Below are 14,549 nucleotides of genomic sequence, written 5' to 3' on the forward strand. Positions count from 1 at the left end.
GTTATTCAATAAATTAAACGCATTAATAGTTTCATTTAAAACTGCAGCGAGGTGGAGGAAATGAGATATTTACTGTTTTGTGTTTAATGCGTAAGCACTTGAATTAATTGGCTCGGTTGCACACCTGGAGGCTAAGTAGGCGATGCTTTGAAATTTGGACACATATGCTTTCATGTTCATGCACTAAGAAGCCAGAATTTAACATTTGAAACCTTGTGGACATGTTTGTATGTATAGTGACTTCTCTTCAACTTATTTAAATTTAGTTAGGTAGTTTTGGGGAGGTTATATTGTGATACCCCCATCTATCCAAGTCTATCACACAAGTTCTCATGCCTATGACAACCACTCAATCTTGGAATAACCAGCAAAAACAGTCCTACACAGACTGACTGCCAATTATCCAGTGCATCATTTTGTAGTGCTATGCAGTGTTGGTCATCTACCAGTAGAATATCAGTCTCCATTTGACCAGTTTTGCATAAAACAAAAATATTTTCTGCTTTTCTTCTCTTGTTCTCAGACTTCAGCCTCTCCTCTAGCCAGGAATCCAGCACTGCAGCCCTGCCATCAGCAGCAGCATGGACTACTACACGCCCCAGTCGAATCGTCGCCACAATCCCGTGGACAGCATCTGCCGCAAACTGCAGACCATTCAATGGCGCGGTGACCGGGAGCCCAATTCACCGTTTCAGATTCCCAAACTCTCCTCCACCAGTTACGACAGCCCACAGTGTGGCCTCAGGCACAACCTGGAGGCCATCCTGAAGAAAGGGGCTCTCCACAGAGACGAGGGGGAGAGGGGGAAGGAGAAAGCAAAGGAGAAAGGGAAAGAGAAGGGGAAGGGGATGGGGATGGGTATGCCGAGCTCTGCTGGTTCCCAGAGAAGCAACCTAGGTGCCTCTGTTCCGCTATTCACCCCTTCCACCCCAACATGCAATCCCTCCATACCATCTAACGTCACATACACTGTCACTAGCACCCTGGGAGAGAGGAGAGGTGCTGATGGGAGTGATTTGAGACAAGTTAAGAAATGGCAGAGGTATTGTTCAACACCCACAGGTCAGTCCAAAGACTCCCCTTACTTTACATTCACCCGAGGACCCCAGTCGGTTCAGCCCGAGAGCGAGAGGCCGAGCAGGAGCCCACCTATGTCTCGTACCTTCACCCCGAACCACAGCACCCTTTCCTACAACCTCAACTTCTGCTCAGCGGATGTGGGGAACTCAACCGAGTGTGAGCTGCCCTACCCGGCTCTGGTTGTGAAAAGACTGTCCATGGGAGATGGAGGTAGGGAGGAGTTGCTGCTGGCCAGCTGAGATTTGCAGGTTTATGGAGCAGCACACCTATAGCGAACACAAAATGGATTTAATGTAAAAGTTCATCCTTGAGCATGAGACTGTAGTTTCAGACACATCTCATGGTCTTCATCAGCTGATGGAGTTTTTCTGTTTTTGTTTTTTATTTTTGTATACTCCATCCACTCATGAATACTATTTAAGCCTACTTTTGTAGCCTTTTTACATGCTCATACTTGTCATATATTAATGGAAATTAATGTCCATGTATGCCCTTTTGTGAGCCTCCAAGGTGTGCACATCCATCGAAAATGAGATGAACTCTTGATGCTTATAGACAGGCATCAATCATCGTCATCATCACACTGCATTATTGCATGTTTCCAAAATATCTTAGTGTTATGATTAATTTCATTTCTGGCATTATAGTCTTACTGTGTCGGGTGGGAGAGTGCGCATCTCTAATGACATGATCTAATCTGTACTATTTCATGAACTCCCTGTCATTCAGCGTTTGTTTTTCCACTGTTTCCTTAAGCCTCTTCCTCCCCACTCCTAACAGGCACTGTCTTCAGGGCTACAATGCTGTCTGAATATCGTTATCAGGATATAGTCATAACTTTAAGAAAATGCTACCTTTTTAGGAGTTTTCTTAGAATTTCAGGAGCAACTCTTTGTACTAGGGAGCTCTATGGCCCCAGTTTTAGGTTTGCTTCTTAGGAGGATGTTTGATTTCTTCAAAATAAAGTTTTTATTTCTAAGTTAAGTTTAACTTGCAAAACAATAATAATGAGAAGAAGAAAAGTGAGAATGCAGCTACTTTATAAAATGAAAATATGTACTTGTAATGCAAACTAACAATTGGGAATGAAGGCTTAGAAAACTTGCAGTGCCTATATTCCAGTCTGTTTACCCCCAGAGAAACAACTTTGGTTTCATGAACCAAGTTATTCAGGGTTTAAAGAGTACTTCTCATATCGCTTTGTCTTTAAACCATTTTCTCTGTGCTTAAGAAACTCTTACGCCTCTTAAAAGTCCATCTCCTTACTCCTAACAGTTATTCATCTTGGGTGCTCTCTTAAAGGCTAAGATACTCTGTACAGGATGTATTCTTAACTTGAAGGTGAAATTCTTAAAATTTTCCTAGACTTTCAACACTATTCATCACATCTTTGGACTAGAAAGCTTCATGAATATGGCCCCTGAGATCCTTTTTTTTCCAATTCCCTTTTTTAAAAGTTCATAATTGATACAAACCTATATTATGTGTCAAATTCTAGTTCAAAACCTTTGTGCTTACATGTTCCATATTTTTAATGGGAATTTCAGTTTTAATTTAATGAATTTACCTCATAACACTGAGGGATGAGTTTGTATTCTCCCACGACGAGTGGTTGAGTGGGAAGAACAAGCGCTAATGGGGGAATCGGCAGATCATTTGTAGTTGTAGCCCCAAACTAACTTGCCTTATGTAACTTTGAAATGGATAGTGTATCAGGCCATCACACTGTTACAGTTGTTGCTGTGCCTGAAGGAGCATGTATCTTGTGTTTCCTTTGCTACACAACTCAAAACACTCTGGTGTGTGTGTGTTGCATATTCGTTCAGGAACCTCACTGGCCTCTGAAAACAGGAAGGAAAATATGGCTGAAATCAGTCTCATCTGTGAGGAGAATCTGCTCGACACCATCTTCCATGCCTGCGACACCCAGCGCCGAGGTACGCCCACACGAACCCGCTCATGCGCTTATTAATGACTTGGTCATGCTTTTCAGTCTTCCTGCAAGCTAAATCCAGCAGCCTAGAGATGCATTATAAGTTGTCCTTGTGTATAGTATGATACTGTGTTTTTCTGTGTAGAAGTAATCCCCTCAGCTTCCCACAGTCACACAATATCAGCCTTGTCTCTTGTGCCTTCTAGCATTGGCAATACAAATTTTCTCCAAGTGTTCAGAGACATCCGTGTTTTCGCAACATTTTGAATGGTTTACTTGCGTGAATCATTTTGTGTGGAGGGGTGTGGGGTATGAAATCTATGGAGGTGGTAATTTTTGAAGATTATCATTTTTGAGCTTTTACTTTCATCTTTGGATCTGATTCCATACAAGACTCCAAGTCTCTTTTGTCCATTTGTGTTGTTGAGGTAATACGTCTTTTTTCTTTCTTTCTATGAACTTCTTTCCTCTTTGGATCTGTGATTATGTAAAATCCTTTCAATAGTATTGCTATGAAAAATAATTGCTTAGGTCTTCAACTAAAATGGGATTTAGCCATGATTGGTCTGATTGAACTTTATTCGATTCTGAAAATGTTTTAATCAGACTATTTCTGTGGATTGTGTTATGTTGTATACGATATGATAAAATAGTATGCGGAACATTTCTAGTGGTGGTTGAGTTTCAGTGAGAGAAGTATTTGTACTGCAGCTTAGACTCCTCTTGTGGTAACTGTGCAAAGGCTGAAGGGTTTTAGACAACAAAGTGAAGTCAGCTTTGAGAAATGTGTGAAACCAAGTGCAAAAAAAAAAAAAGTTAGTCACTATGGTTACTGCTTTTACTTCCTACACCTTCAACCCGACAAAGACAAAAACATTGAGAAGTGCAAACAAAAGTAAATTTCATATCATCACAAAATAAATTCTGCAATATTAATAATCACAGTTCAAACTGAATCCAGGGATAAAATCAGAAGTACTTTATTAATCCCCATAGGGAAATTGTTTTTGAAAGGAGCTGCGTCTGTATTACTGTCATCTTGCAGGTAAAGTCTTTGTGTCTCACATTGTGGACTACCTGCGTCACACCACCAGTCGCAGCTCTGAAGACAGCGGACTGGAGGAACTCTGCAACATGCTCGACCCAGAACACAAAGACGTCTCCATTGACTTGGACACATATCACGCCGTCATGAGGGAGTGGATTGATGACTGCCGCAACAACGGGTACTAAAAAACATTATAAATGAATGAAAAATGTGTCAAATGTTTATGGTTTGTAAGTTAAGGTGCTGAACCTGGAAATGTTGTTTAAAATATGTTTTAGCAGTTCAGAAAAGAGGCACTCTTATATTGCGTTTGAGTTATGCAAGTAGATGTTGTGTAGGCGGAGTATCAGATCAAAGATAAACTGGTGAGAATTTCTTCCCCCATAGTTTCAGCTCGTGTGTCTCCATTTAACAGCTGCATGTCTTTTGTCTCTGAGGCAGTTCTGTGTCATCATTAAGTGCACCCTGTACTCTGTCAGGTCTAAATCAAAAGTACATTTGACCCCTCTGGTCTAGTTTGATATGACTCAGGTAGAGGATAAAAATGTAAAATATTTGACATCACTTTATTAATTGATCTCTTACACAAGAGATGATGCATGTTGGCCTGATGTGTGGGCTGTAAATGAAGCTAAAGATGCATTTTGTCCTTGCGTCAACTGTGGGCGAAGACATGCTTATTTATATATTTTATATATAAATGGAGTCACTGGCCACGTGCTATATAACTGAAATGAGTTATGACTCATTTCAGTTATAGAGCACGTGCAACAGCCAGTGAGCTCACAGTACAGCCAGGGTGTGTTTGTGCATTACATAGAGGATGAGTTTCAGACTGAGCAGAGAGCTGACTGTTTGTAGTGCTCCGTGTGCCAGGCACCACAAGTTAAACAGTTCAATGAATCTTTTTCAGGAGCCAAAAGCAACGGCATAGTGCCTGACTGCCAAACTATAGAGATCATTAGTGACTGATGTTGCACAGTCTGATGTTTGATTTCTGTGTATCTTAGGGAAGAGCCAACAGATGACGTCACTCAGGACTCAGTCAAACTCCGAGACAGCCTGTGTGGTGGGTGTGCATGTAATCACTCGTATGTTTGCTTTTCATTTCCTTGTACTGTACACACATCTCATTTTGATGACACCTGGAGCTTTAAATGTTTTTGTGTGTTTTAGCCAAGAGGTCCATGCTACTCAATATGACCTCAGGAAGCTTGGAGGCTTTTGGAGGGGAGGCATCCAGAGCAGAATTGTAAGTGATGTGAAGTGAAGTGTTTTTGAATGGACAAAATCAAGCTGTATGTGTGTGACCACCCACACCTGCCCTTGTAGCTCACAAATCAGTGAAATTCCTGTCGAAGGGCAAAAATAGAAATACTGTGCACTGCGGCAACTGTACATTAGCTTATAAGCTTAATGCAGTAAATAGTTTTTTCATTATGAGGCCTACAATCTGTTGCCTTATTTTCTTTTATTTCCCCCGATTAGATACGTTCCATGCTTCCTGTAATAATTCACTTGAGACAACAGAAAAGTAACTCTCCAGAGGCTCTACATATGGCCAGTGTTAGACTAAAAGGGAAAGTTTCAAGCCAAAGATTTGTCAGATTTGGCAACACTGTCATACTGAAGAGATGGAGCTCAACTGAGGTCTTGGATGTCAGGAGGTGGAGCTCTTGCCCAATTTAAACCCTGTGTATATTGGTCTGTGTGTTTCTTCCCTCAGTGAGACGTCAGAGCTGGTGTATTGTGTTGCTGATCTTCAGATGAGTAACCAAAAGCTACAGGAGGAGGTGAGGAAGATGAAGCAGGTGGTAGAGGGAATGGAGGAGAGCAACCAGAAGCTGGCAGAGGAGAACGAGGAGCTACGCAACCAGGCCAGGGTGTAAGATCCATATGCATGAAAATACAGAGCACAGATTTATTGTAGCAGCGGTTTGTTGACTGTCCTCTCACACAGTAACCAGCAGCTGGCCCAGAAGGAGAAGATGCTGAAGGAGGAGGTGGAGGAGATGAAGGCCACTTTGAACTGCACGGAGGAAGGCAGAGCTCGCGCCTCCGCGCACAGCAAACATGTGGTGAGTCAAACTCACTCAGTACAAAGACGATCTATAAAACTGCATTCTTCTTGAATGTTTAGATGCATACAAATGCCATGTGTCTGTTTTGATGCAAGGGTTCCTTCGTCTACATGGTGTAGATTATGTTTAGACATCACAGCTGCAATGTACTGTACTGCAGCATAATAGTCAAAGCATAAACTGTTGTTGACCCCATTTAATACACTGGAGTGTGTAGTTTATTATTTGTCAGTGTATTTCAGTGTAGCCTTTTAGGGCATTTTCACTTGCTTCCTGTGGCTTGAAAATAGATGCATGTCTTTCTTTTGTTTTGCATTTGTTCACACTCCTCTGGCAAAACAAGATGATTTAAAAAAAATAATGCATTGGTTTATTCAGGCAAACACTTTGGCTGAAGCACATGCTGAACTGAGCATTTATTTCTATACCTGCTATTAACTGTTTTTCTTTTCAGGAGAAAGAAAACCAGAGTCTCATTGCCAAGATTGCCTCTCTTCAAGAAGAGGTACTTCTGTCAGTGGAGTTCTGACAGTAAAGTCAATGTCTTCACATGAGTAATACTCACCCATTCATAGATAGTTTATAAAGAGTATATTGTTACAAGTTATTTTTATTTATTTATTTTTTAATAAATTATGTGACTAGTTGCCCTAACTTCCCTCTGATGGCTTCCCAGAACTTCAAGGTCACCATGGAGACGGACGAGCTTCAGAGGAGAATAGCAGAGCTGTGTGACATTAACGCTGACCTTCAGGTACCTTTACTGTCTGCCCATTATCATTTTTATATTTTGCCTTGTGTTATTACATTCCTTCTCTGCCTCTTTACTCCTCTCACACAATGTTCTTCTCTTATTCTGTCTCCTTGGCCCACAGGCCTTTTCTTCTTCACAAATACTGTGTTGTCAGTGCTGCCGTTGTACTGTACTTTCTTCATGTTCTTATATAACTGGCCTGTCCTCAGGTGCAGATTCACTCTTTTGATGCGGTTGTTAGTGAAAAGGAAGCCGTGATACTAGAGGTCAGTGCCTTATGTTTTATTATCCAATTTCCTGTGGCTGTAAAGTTATTTGCGGCAGCTCTAAACACTCAGTACGTAAAATAGCTTGAATCTATTCAGCAGACACAGATTCAGTGTGAAAAATCTCTAAAGCAACTTATTTTTGTCCTCCTGTTTCTCTACCTCCTTTTACAGAAAAGCAGACAGATAAATGAGCTTAAGGCAGCAGTGGAGGAGTACTCCTCCATCACAGAGGTCAGTATGTTGAACTTTCCATGATATCATTATTTCAGTTTCTGTGCATCAACAACCCACTCTAGTCTCTCATAGATACTTTTTACGTGTTCCCCATCTCTTTACCATCTTTCATGCAGCATTTTTATGCTCCTTAAAAAGTCTTTGCTACTTCCACCACTTTTTATACTTTAATTGCAATAAAATTTGTTTTAATACAACCATAAAATATTTACAAAAAACATTTACATTTATTTTTCCAATTTAATATTATTTTTGTGTTCTATGCCAAGCTATAATCACAAATTCATCCATATATATGCCCATACTTGAATATATGCACATATATGAGCACATATTTATATATACGCGCACACTCCATAGATAGTAGATGGTATCAGATGGTTTATTTGTTTGTAAAAATTGAAAATTCTGCAGTGACTCTGTGGTTTGAAAAAGCGGTAATTTTAAAAGTGTATTCAATGTTTTAAGTCATGATTACAAAATAGAAACATTTAAATAAGATGTAAAATGTTGCATTTTATAAAATGTAAAGCTAAATGTGACACAAATGTCAGTATTTTTAGTGTACAAACAATTCAGTGCTATGTCCAATATGTTGTACAATTATCAGCATGCGCGTCATCAACTGACTGACTGTGGGAATTAAATCACCTGCTCTCCTTACACAGGTCTTGTAGTCGACAGGTTTGTTCTAGTGGTCATGTTGATATCTTCATTGTTGATTCCAGCTGCTGAGGGCAGACAAGAGCAAGCTGGAGAACCAGATGCAGATGATGCACCCGGATCTGGCTGGGTAAGTGAACCAACACTTGACGATGAGTGCTGGGGTTTGAGAGATTAAGGATACTACTATGGAGGCAGACAATCTAAGCTACTTTTTTCACACTATTAATGTATGCAGGAGAAACCTGTGTAAACTTTCAGTTTTTGGTTTTCTCATCTTTAATTTTAACTTTAACTGTAACTTGTTTGTTTCCTACCTCTTCATCCCTATTCTCTTGTCCCTCACAGTGCTGGTCTTTCCCTGTCAGCGGCCTACAGGTTGAACCAGAGCACCTCCGGATCCCTACAGACAGAGCTGGCTCTGGCACAGTCACCACTGGAGGTCAGCACTCTCTCACTCACTGTCTTTTTCCCACATCTCATAGTCAGCTGTTCCATTTTCTCTTACATTTTGACATTCATTCAGTCGTTTATTCTTGACAGAAAATGCTCAACTGCTGTGCCTCTTGGACATTAGCAGATCTAAACAAACTCAGCATTTATTCTGTCACAGCTAGTTTTAGCAAGTTTATGTAATTTCAGTTTATAATGCCTGTGACCCAAGCCGCAGTTCGAGAACTCTTATGCCTACAGGCAGGTGATTAATCTCTGAGGATTTTTCCTCCTCAGTCTGTAGGGCTTCTCACAGATTTTACAAAACACAACACTGTCTGAACATTAGATGCGTTTTTTCACATGCTGCACACTTAGCACTGTCCAGCCTCTCTGTCATAATCAGACTGACAGTAACAGTTGCAGTCTCTTTTGCTCTTTTGTGTCAGTATATTGATATAATACATTGGTATCTCCTGTAGGCCGCCCATGGAGTTGATCATTTGTCCACTAATATGAGCTTTGCCTCCCCGCTGGATGAGACGCTAGACAGAGAGGTACTGCTGATGCTACAGGGACCCAGCCCAGAACACATGGCTCGGGAGTTCAAGAACCTCCTAAACAATCTGGTAAGTGTTAAATGTGCATGAACTCCTGACTGTAGATTGCTGACTGGACAATTTACATCTGTATAATAATTCCAGTGTTTTCTTTTTATAAAATATTTTATGTTTCACTGCTGCAAATGTCACCCTCAACATAACAGAAACCCACTATGGCATCAGCTATAAAAATCTTGAATTATTTATTATACCTTTTTTGTAAGCCATTTTAATGTTTCAGTAGTTTCTCTCTGTAGCTTCAGGTTCAGCCTTCTAACCTAAAAAAGCCAGCCTAAAGTTTGCTCATACTATGACATGGCTGCTTTTGACTTTTTTAAATTTGAAACTAAACTAAACCTAACTTACTACCTTCAGCAATGTGTCTAATGTTATGCATATTGTTTTCAACTCTTGATTTTCCATCTTAAAGTATTTCTCTTTCATGACATGCTTCCTCTTCGTCTCTCAGAAGAGGGATTTCACAGAGGAAACCGATTCCGTCTTGTCTACAGTTGGAGGCTTGTTGGACAACCACGCAAAGTCAGGGGACAACACAGACACTAGTCTCCAGGTCAGATCCACTCACAAACTTTCATGGATACATTTTACATTTTCTTGTTCAGCCTACTTGTTACACTTTAACAAGCTTAAGAAAAGTTGTGTGTTTACAGTGCACTGCCTTTGTATAAGGGTTGATTTCAGACTGAAAAGGGCTGTTTTTATTTTTTATTTTTTCATGAAATTATGTAACGTGATTTCTATCTTTCGCTCCCTCCACCTGTTGTACTCGTTTTCCATCTATCACTGCATATCTGCTCTTTCTCTCCTTCCCACCCACTATCTTTCCTCTAGAGATCTCTCACTTATATAACACTCCAACAGTCCACATCCAACAGTGCTTTTTAGTCAGCATGTTGTACGATGAACACAACCCACTCCCCTCCTCCCTCACTCCAACTTTCTGTCTCTCTTTCTCTCTTTCCCCCCTCCTCCTGCATTGTTGCCACTCTGCATTCATTAGTCACGTACAGCCATACAGCAGTAAACATACCAAATGAGACAGCAATCATTAGTGGAGCAGAACTGTACCCCTGCAAGTCAGTCTTTCGTTGGTTCTTCAGTGTGCTGGCTGACATGGAAAGATTGTGCGTCAGTTAGGTGTTAGAAGGCGTCGGAGACACACAGCTTATTCAGGCTGTGCGGCAGCCTGCGGCCTTTCACCCTAGCGAGAGGCTGACCCCCTCGGCCTTGTCTTCCCACAGACAGTACAGGCCGAGCTGGATGCGAGAAGGGCAGACTGGGCCCTCAGCCTGGACCAGCTGGCCCAGTATACAGACTCGCTGGAGAAGGAGCTGATCAAAATGGCCAGTAACATGAGGAGGTCCCGCACCGAGATCCTGCACCTTTCAGTCAGGTAAGCAAATCCTCGCTGTCTGCACTGCTCATGCATGTGTAGCGGTGTATGTGAAAATCACTTGGCAGTCAGAAATGTGTGAGGCGCTGAACGCTGAAGTGAGTGATGTGGTTTGAGAGTTTGGTATGAGAGCAGAGGATGGTGACGCAGAAATACCAGAGAAAGATGGAAGAGAATAGATGTACAGAGAGTATCTTGTGCTGGTGAATTAAGGACTTGACTGTAAGGTAGGAAAACATTTCTTTTAAGTCAGAGTTGTTCTTGTGTAGCAGTGATCTCATTGGTTGAATTAAAAAGAGCTAGAGATGCAAATGTCCTTGGAGAAAACATTAGTGAGAGAGCCATAGGCTGAATTGTCTAGCAATGTAATGGCTGAAAAAAATTCAGTCTAGGCGTAATGAGCTACCAAGGTTAGCTCGTTAGCCTTGCTGACCTTCCAAGTCTATAGAAGCCTATAGCTGTCTTTATAATCTTGTTTGGGTGCTTGTAAAGCTTTCGGGACCTACCATGTGGTCCTGAATGGAGGAAGTTACTGGGCAGCTTATTTCTGCCACTACAGAAGAGTCCACATTTCTAAATAACATCATACACCACACTATTTAATGTGAGACCCCTGCAATGTTGGTATGTGTGCTCTTCAGTGTTCTGTCTCAGTTGGCCAGTCAGTTGTGCTGAGTGGGGGAAATACCTGTCAATCATCCTGACCTCAATGACCCCAAAGGGGCCTGCCTGACTAAGTCTGAGTCTGGGCCAATTCTTGATTTCACTCACTCTTTGTAGATGGCTTTGCCTTTTGCAGTGTGCACGTGTGTTTATATCTGTATTCATGGAGACGGCCATCCCCTTCTGATATATAACAGCTAGCGCTACTATATCAGACCAGAAGAGAGGGGAATGGTCAGACTGTTCAGCTGGGATTTACTGGTGCTCACATGACAGGGTAACTTAGAAACTTTAAAATTCTTTAGAAAGAAAGAAAACTGAAGAGGACTCGTTGTTAGTACAGGTCTGCCTCCTGCACAGAGTGTTTGAGTGTTTCTGGGACGGATTTACAAAAACGTGAAGTGGAGAAACAGTTATTGGGCCAGTTGGGGAACTGGCACTTGTCACCCTGGGCAACAGAATGGGGCACTGCATGGGCCTGCGGATTGGGTACAGTATGTCCACCGTACTGTCTTCTAGGATAGGACTTTGTATCTTTTCTTGTATCGTTTCTTCCACGTTTCTCTTGAAAAAACGTACAATCCCCCAGCTGTTCTTAAATAACAGGATTTTGCACTGTTGCACGCAGGGTGCAGGAGCAGGAAAACCAGAAGCGGCAGCTGCGTGAAGAGTTGGAGCAGCTAAAGACACCTCAAGACAGCAGAGAGGCCTCATGCCAGACACCTGCACCAGAAGAAGAGGTCAGAGAGGAAGGGTCTGGGTCAAGGGACTTAAATCTATAAACCCATAATTAATAATTAAATAATATTTTTTTTGTTAGAATATTGAATAAAATATACACTGGGAGGTGAGTGTTTAACATAGGTCATATTGGGTTTGAAATACATTTAATTAAAAAAATGTACATGTATATGTTTTTGTATATATTAACATTCAGTTGCCACAATAGAAGGATATCGGAGGGCTTTCGTGGATAGCAGTGACAGACCTCATACTGTATTCAGACAGATGGAGTATCTGGTTAGAAGAGAGCTGAGTGCGAGTTGGCGGGCTCAAGTGGACATGTGCACCCACACACACATACACACACAGAATCAAATGCAGCCACACACCTACACACTGCTCCTTGCACAAAATGCAGTGAGGCACGCTTGAACATTTCCATTACGGCACCAATGTTTTTTTTCACCAGATTTGCATACAGTAAACAAATTGTGCCTTGACAAAAAAATAGTTCTCACTTTAAAATCATTCATTCAGGATAGTCAATCATGTGTCCAGTACTGTTCTCTTTTTCTCAGGGGTGTTTGCAGTTCGACTTTACAGTGGTTAGATACCTTGCCTTTCCCTCTCCTTTTAGCCTGGAGATGACTTGGACTGGGATGAGGAGTTCGCCCTTCAAGACTTTCTAAAGAACGAGTTAGCTGAAAGGAATTGCAGAGAGCAGAGCGGGCGAACAGACAGCAGGCATGAAGTGACTGCGGATAAATTGACAGACAGAGGAGAAGAAGAAGACGGTGAGGAGAAGTGGACTGTGGTGGATACAGCAGGAGAGGGAGAAGTCAGGGACACGTCTACTCCTCTGTCTGCCCTCTCTGGGGAGGCCCAGCCTGGGCACAATACAGCAGTAGGGGGTCAAGGTGAGTAGAGACACCAAGGTGGACAGAACGACCACCAGCCAACATCTCAACACTTCAACTACTAAGCAACCATTTGAGTTTATTTGAATGTGTATATATTTAATGTAGTGGGTTAGGGTTAGGATTATACTGTAAGATGTAGATTTATTTATTTGATTTATTCATAGAGAAACACAAAATGTAAGTTAAGAACTTTTGTCATCCTTGAGCCTTTAAAACCCAGTTTACACTAGAATTCGCATAGGGCTAACAACGCCATAAAGCCAAACCAAATAGGGCTAAATATAGATGATGGTAGTAGTAGTAGTAGTAGTAGTAGTAGTAGTAGTAGTAGTAGTAGTAGTAGTAGTAGTAGTAGTAGTAGTAGTAGTAGTAGTAGTAGTAGTAGTTAAAAATAAGAGCTAATAATAACCATAGCCTCAGGCTAACCCCTACTTACTTTGTTCTTATCTCTGGATCCAACGGTACAAATAAGTCTCATGCAACAAGAATGTGGATTAATACATCCTGCGTCATCTTAGCTCTTCAGTTTTCACAGGTCAAATTATAGTTTCAATGGAGTCTAATGGTTATCTAAACAATACTTTTGTACATTCACACTTCAACTTCTTCAACAAGAGAGAGAGAAAGAGTGAGTGTGGATTATCCCTCTGTAATCCATGGGAGTCACAGGGCACTCAGCCACCCCTGAAGCACCAGTACAGTACACACATTCACTCTCTGTAAGGATACACACAGTCTGAGGCCCTTGGAAGTAGACCCCTGCCTTCTATGGTTGTTGTGGCCCTAATCCTATAAAGGTTGTGTGTGAGTTTGACTGTGTGTTTCTCCACAGTATGTGAAATCCTTTCTTCCTCAAGGTCCTTGTATGGCCAGGTCTACGACCGGTCTGAGGCCACAAAGTGAGCTCAGTAATCCCTCATCCCTCTGCCTGCATGAGTGGCTGGCAGGCATAGAATCAGAAAAATGAGAATGTGGATGTGGTCATTAATTCTACCTTAGCCATCCATGGTATTTTAAACTCTCTGGCTTGTATGATAGTCTAAACTTTTATGGTAAATGGTGTGGTTGCATTTTTGGAAGGCTATGAACGCCTCTAGATGAACTGGAAGCATTTGGGTTTTTTGTTTTGTACCCTTTTCAGCCACTTTCCTCCTGTAATTCTTTCCTGGTTTACATTAGATTTTCCTCTTGTTTCTTCTCTATCTCTTACAGACTCTACAGCCAGCACTGAGTCAAAGCAGGAGGCGAACTCTCAATCTCTGCAGGTAAATTGACTTGTTATAGGATTAGGTTTATGAATTGTACAAGATGCTCACCATGTGTATCCTCCTTTAACTCGAAATATGTTCTTGAAATGGCACAATTTATTGGCAATTCCTAAAAAAAAAAGTAGTTCAACAATTGGTCACTGAAATCTTTAACATGCATGCATGTTATTTAATGAAACATTCTGCATCCATTAAGAACAATGACATTGACAGAAAATTTTTCAGTTGCAGTATGTAGCATTGAACTCAAAGTTAATCTTGTACGTCCTCACTCCTAGTGGGATGTTGCTTACTGGAGTTGTATGGCTGTGTAACTTGATGCCAGGCTAAAGATGAGTAGTTCTTTCCTTGAAACAAATCTGTAAAACTGAATGTATCCTCCAAACTTGTAAGCATATTTCATTCTCTGGAAACCCCACGTCTAAATTAACTGAACTTAATTGACAGCTTACATGTGATTATCAG

General features: G+C 41.3%; 1 protein-coding gene across 8 annotated transcripts in view; it reads left to right on the forward strand.

Moving 5' to 3' along the window:
* The window catches only part of lrmp (lymphoid-restricted membrane protein), a 29,725-nt gene that overhangs the window by 370 nt on the left and 14,806 nt on the right, over positions 1-14,549 (forward strand). For all 8 annotated transcript variants that reach the window (XR_002041508.2, XM_019253300.2, XM_019253302.2 and 5 more), the window contains exons 2-20: positions 524-1,290; positions 2,907-3,017; positions 4,059-4,239; positions 5,072-5,130; positions 5,238-5,313; positions 5,788-5,946; positions 6,022-6,139; positions 6,597-6,647; positions 6,819-6,896; positions 7,106-7,162; positions 7,337-7,396; positions 8,128-8,192; positions 8,411-8,504; positions 8,977-9,123; positions 9,566-9,667; positions 10,359-10,510; positions 11,802-11,913; positions 12,534-12,813; positions 14,029-14,081. Coding sequence is in view for 7 of the 8 variants with exons in the window: in XM_019253300.2 (XP_019108845.2) it covers positions 582-1,290; positions 2,907-3,017; positions 4,059-4,239; positions 5,072-5,130; positions 5,238-5,313; positions 5,788-5,946; positions 6,022-6,139; positions 6,597-6,647; positions 6,819-6,896; positions 7,106-7,162; positions 7,337-7,396; positions 8,128-8,192; positions 8,411-8,504; positions 8,977-9,123; positions 9,566-9,667; positions 10,359-10,510; positions 11,802-11,913; positions 12,534-12,813; positions 14,029-14,081 (2,664 nt within the window). In the remaining variant the exon portion in view is untranslated. The remainder of the gene's footprint in view (positions 1-523; positions 1,291-2,906; positions 3,018-4,058; positions 4,240-5,071; positions 5,131-5,237; positions 5,314-5,787; positions 5,947-6,021; positions 6,140-6,596; positions 6,648-6,818; positions 6,897-7,105; positions 7,163-7,336; positions 7,397-8,127; positions 8,193-8,410; positions 8,505-8,976; positions 9,124-9,565; positions 9,668-10,358; positions 10,511-11,801; positions 11,914-12,533; positions 12,814-14,028; positions 14,082-14,549) is intronic.

Source organism: Larimichthys crocea, chromosome XX (assembly GCF_000972845.2).
Source record: "Larimichthys crocea isolate SSNF chromosome XX, L_crocea_2.0, whole genome shotgun sequence".
Classification (NCBI taxonomy): domain Eukaryota; kingdom Metazoa; phylum Chordata; class Actinopteri; family Sciaenidae; genus Larimichthys; species Larimichthys crocea.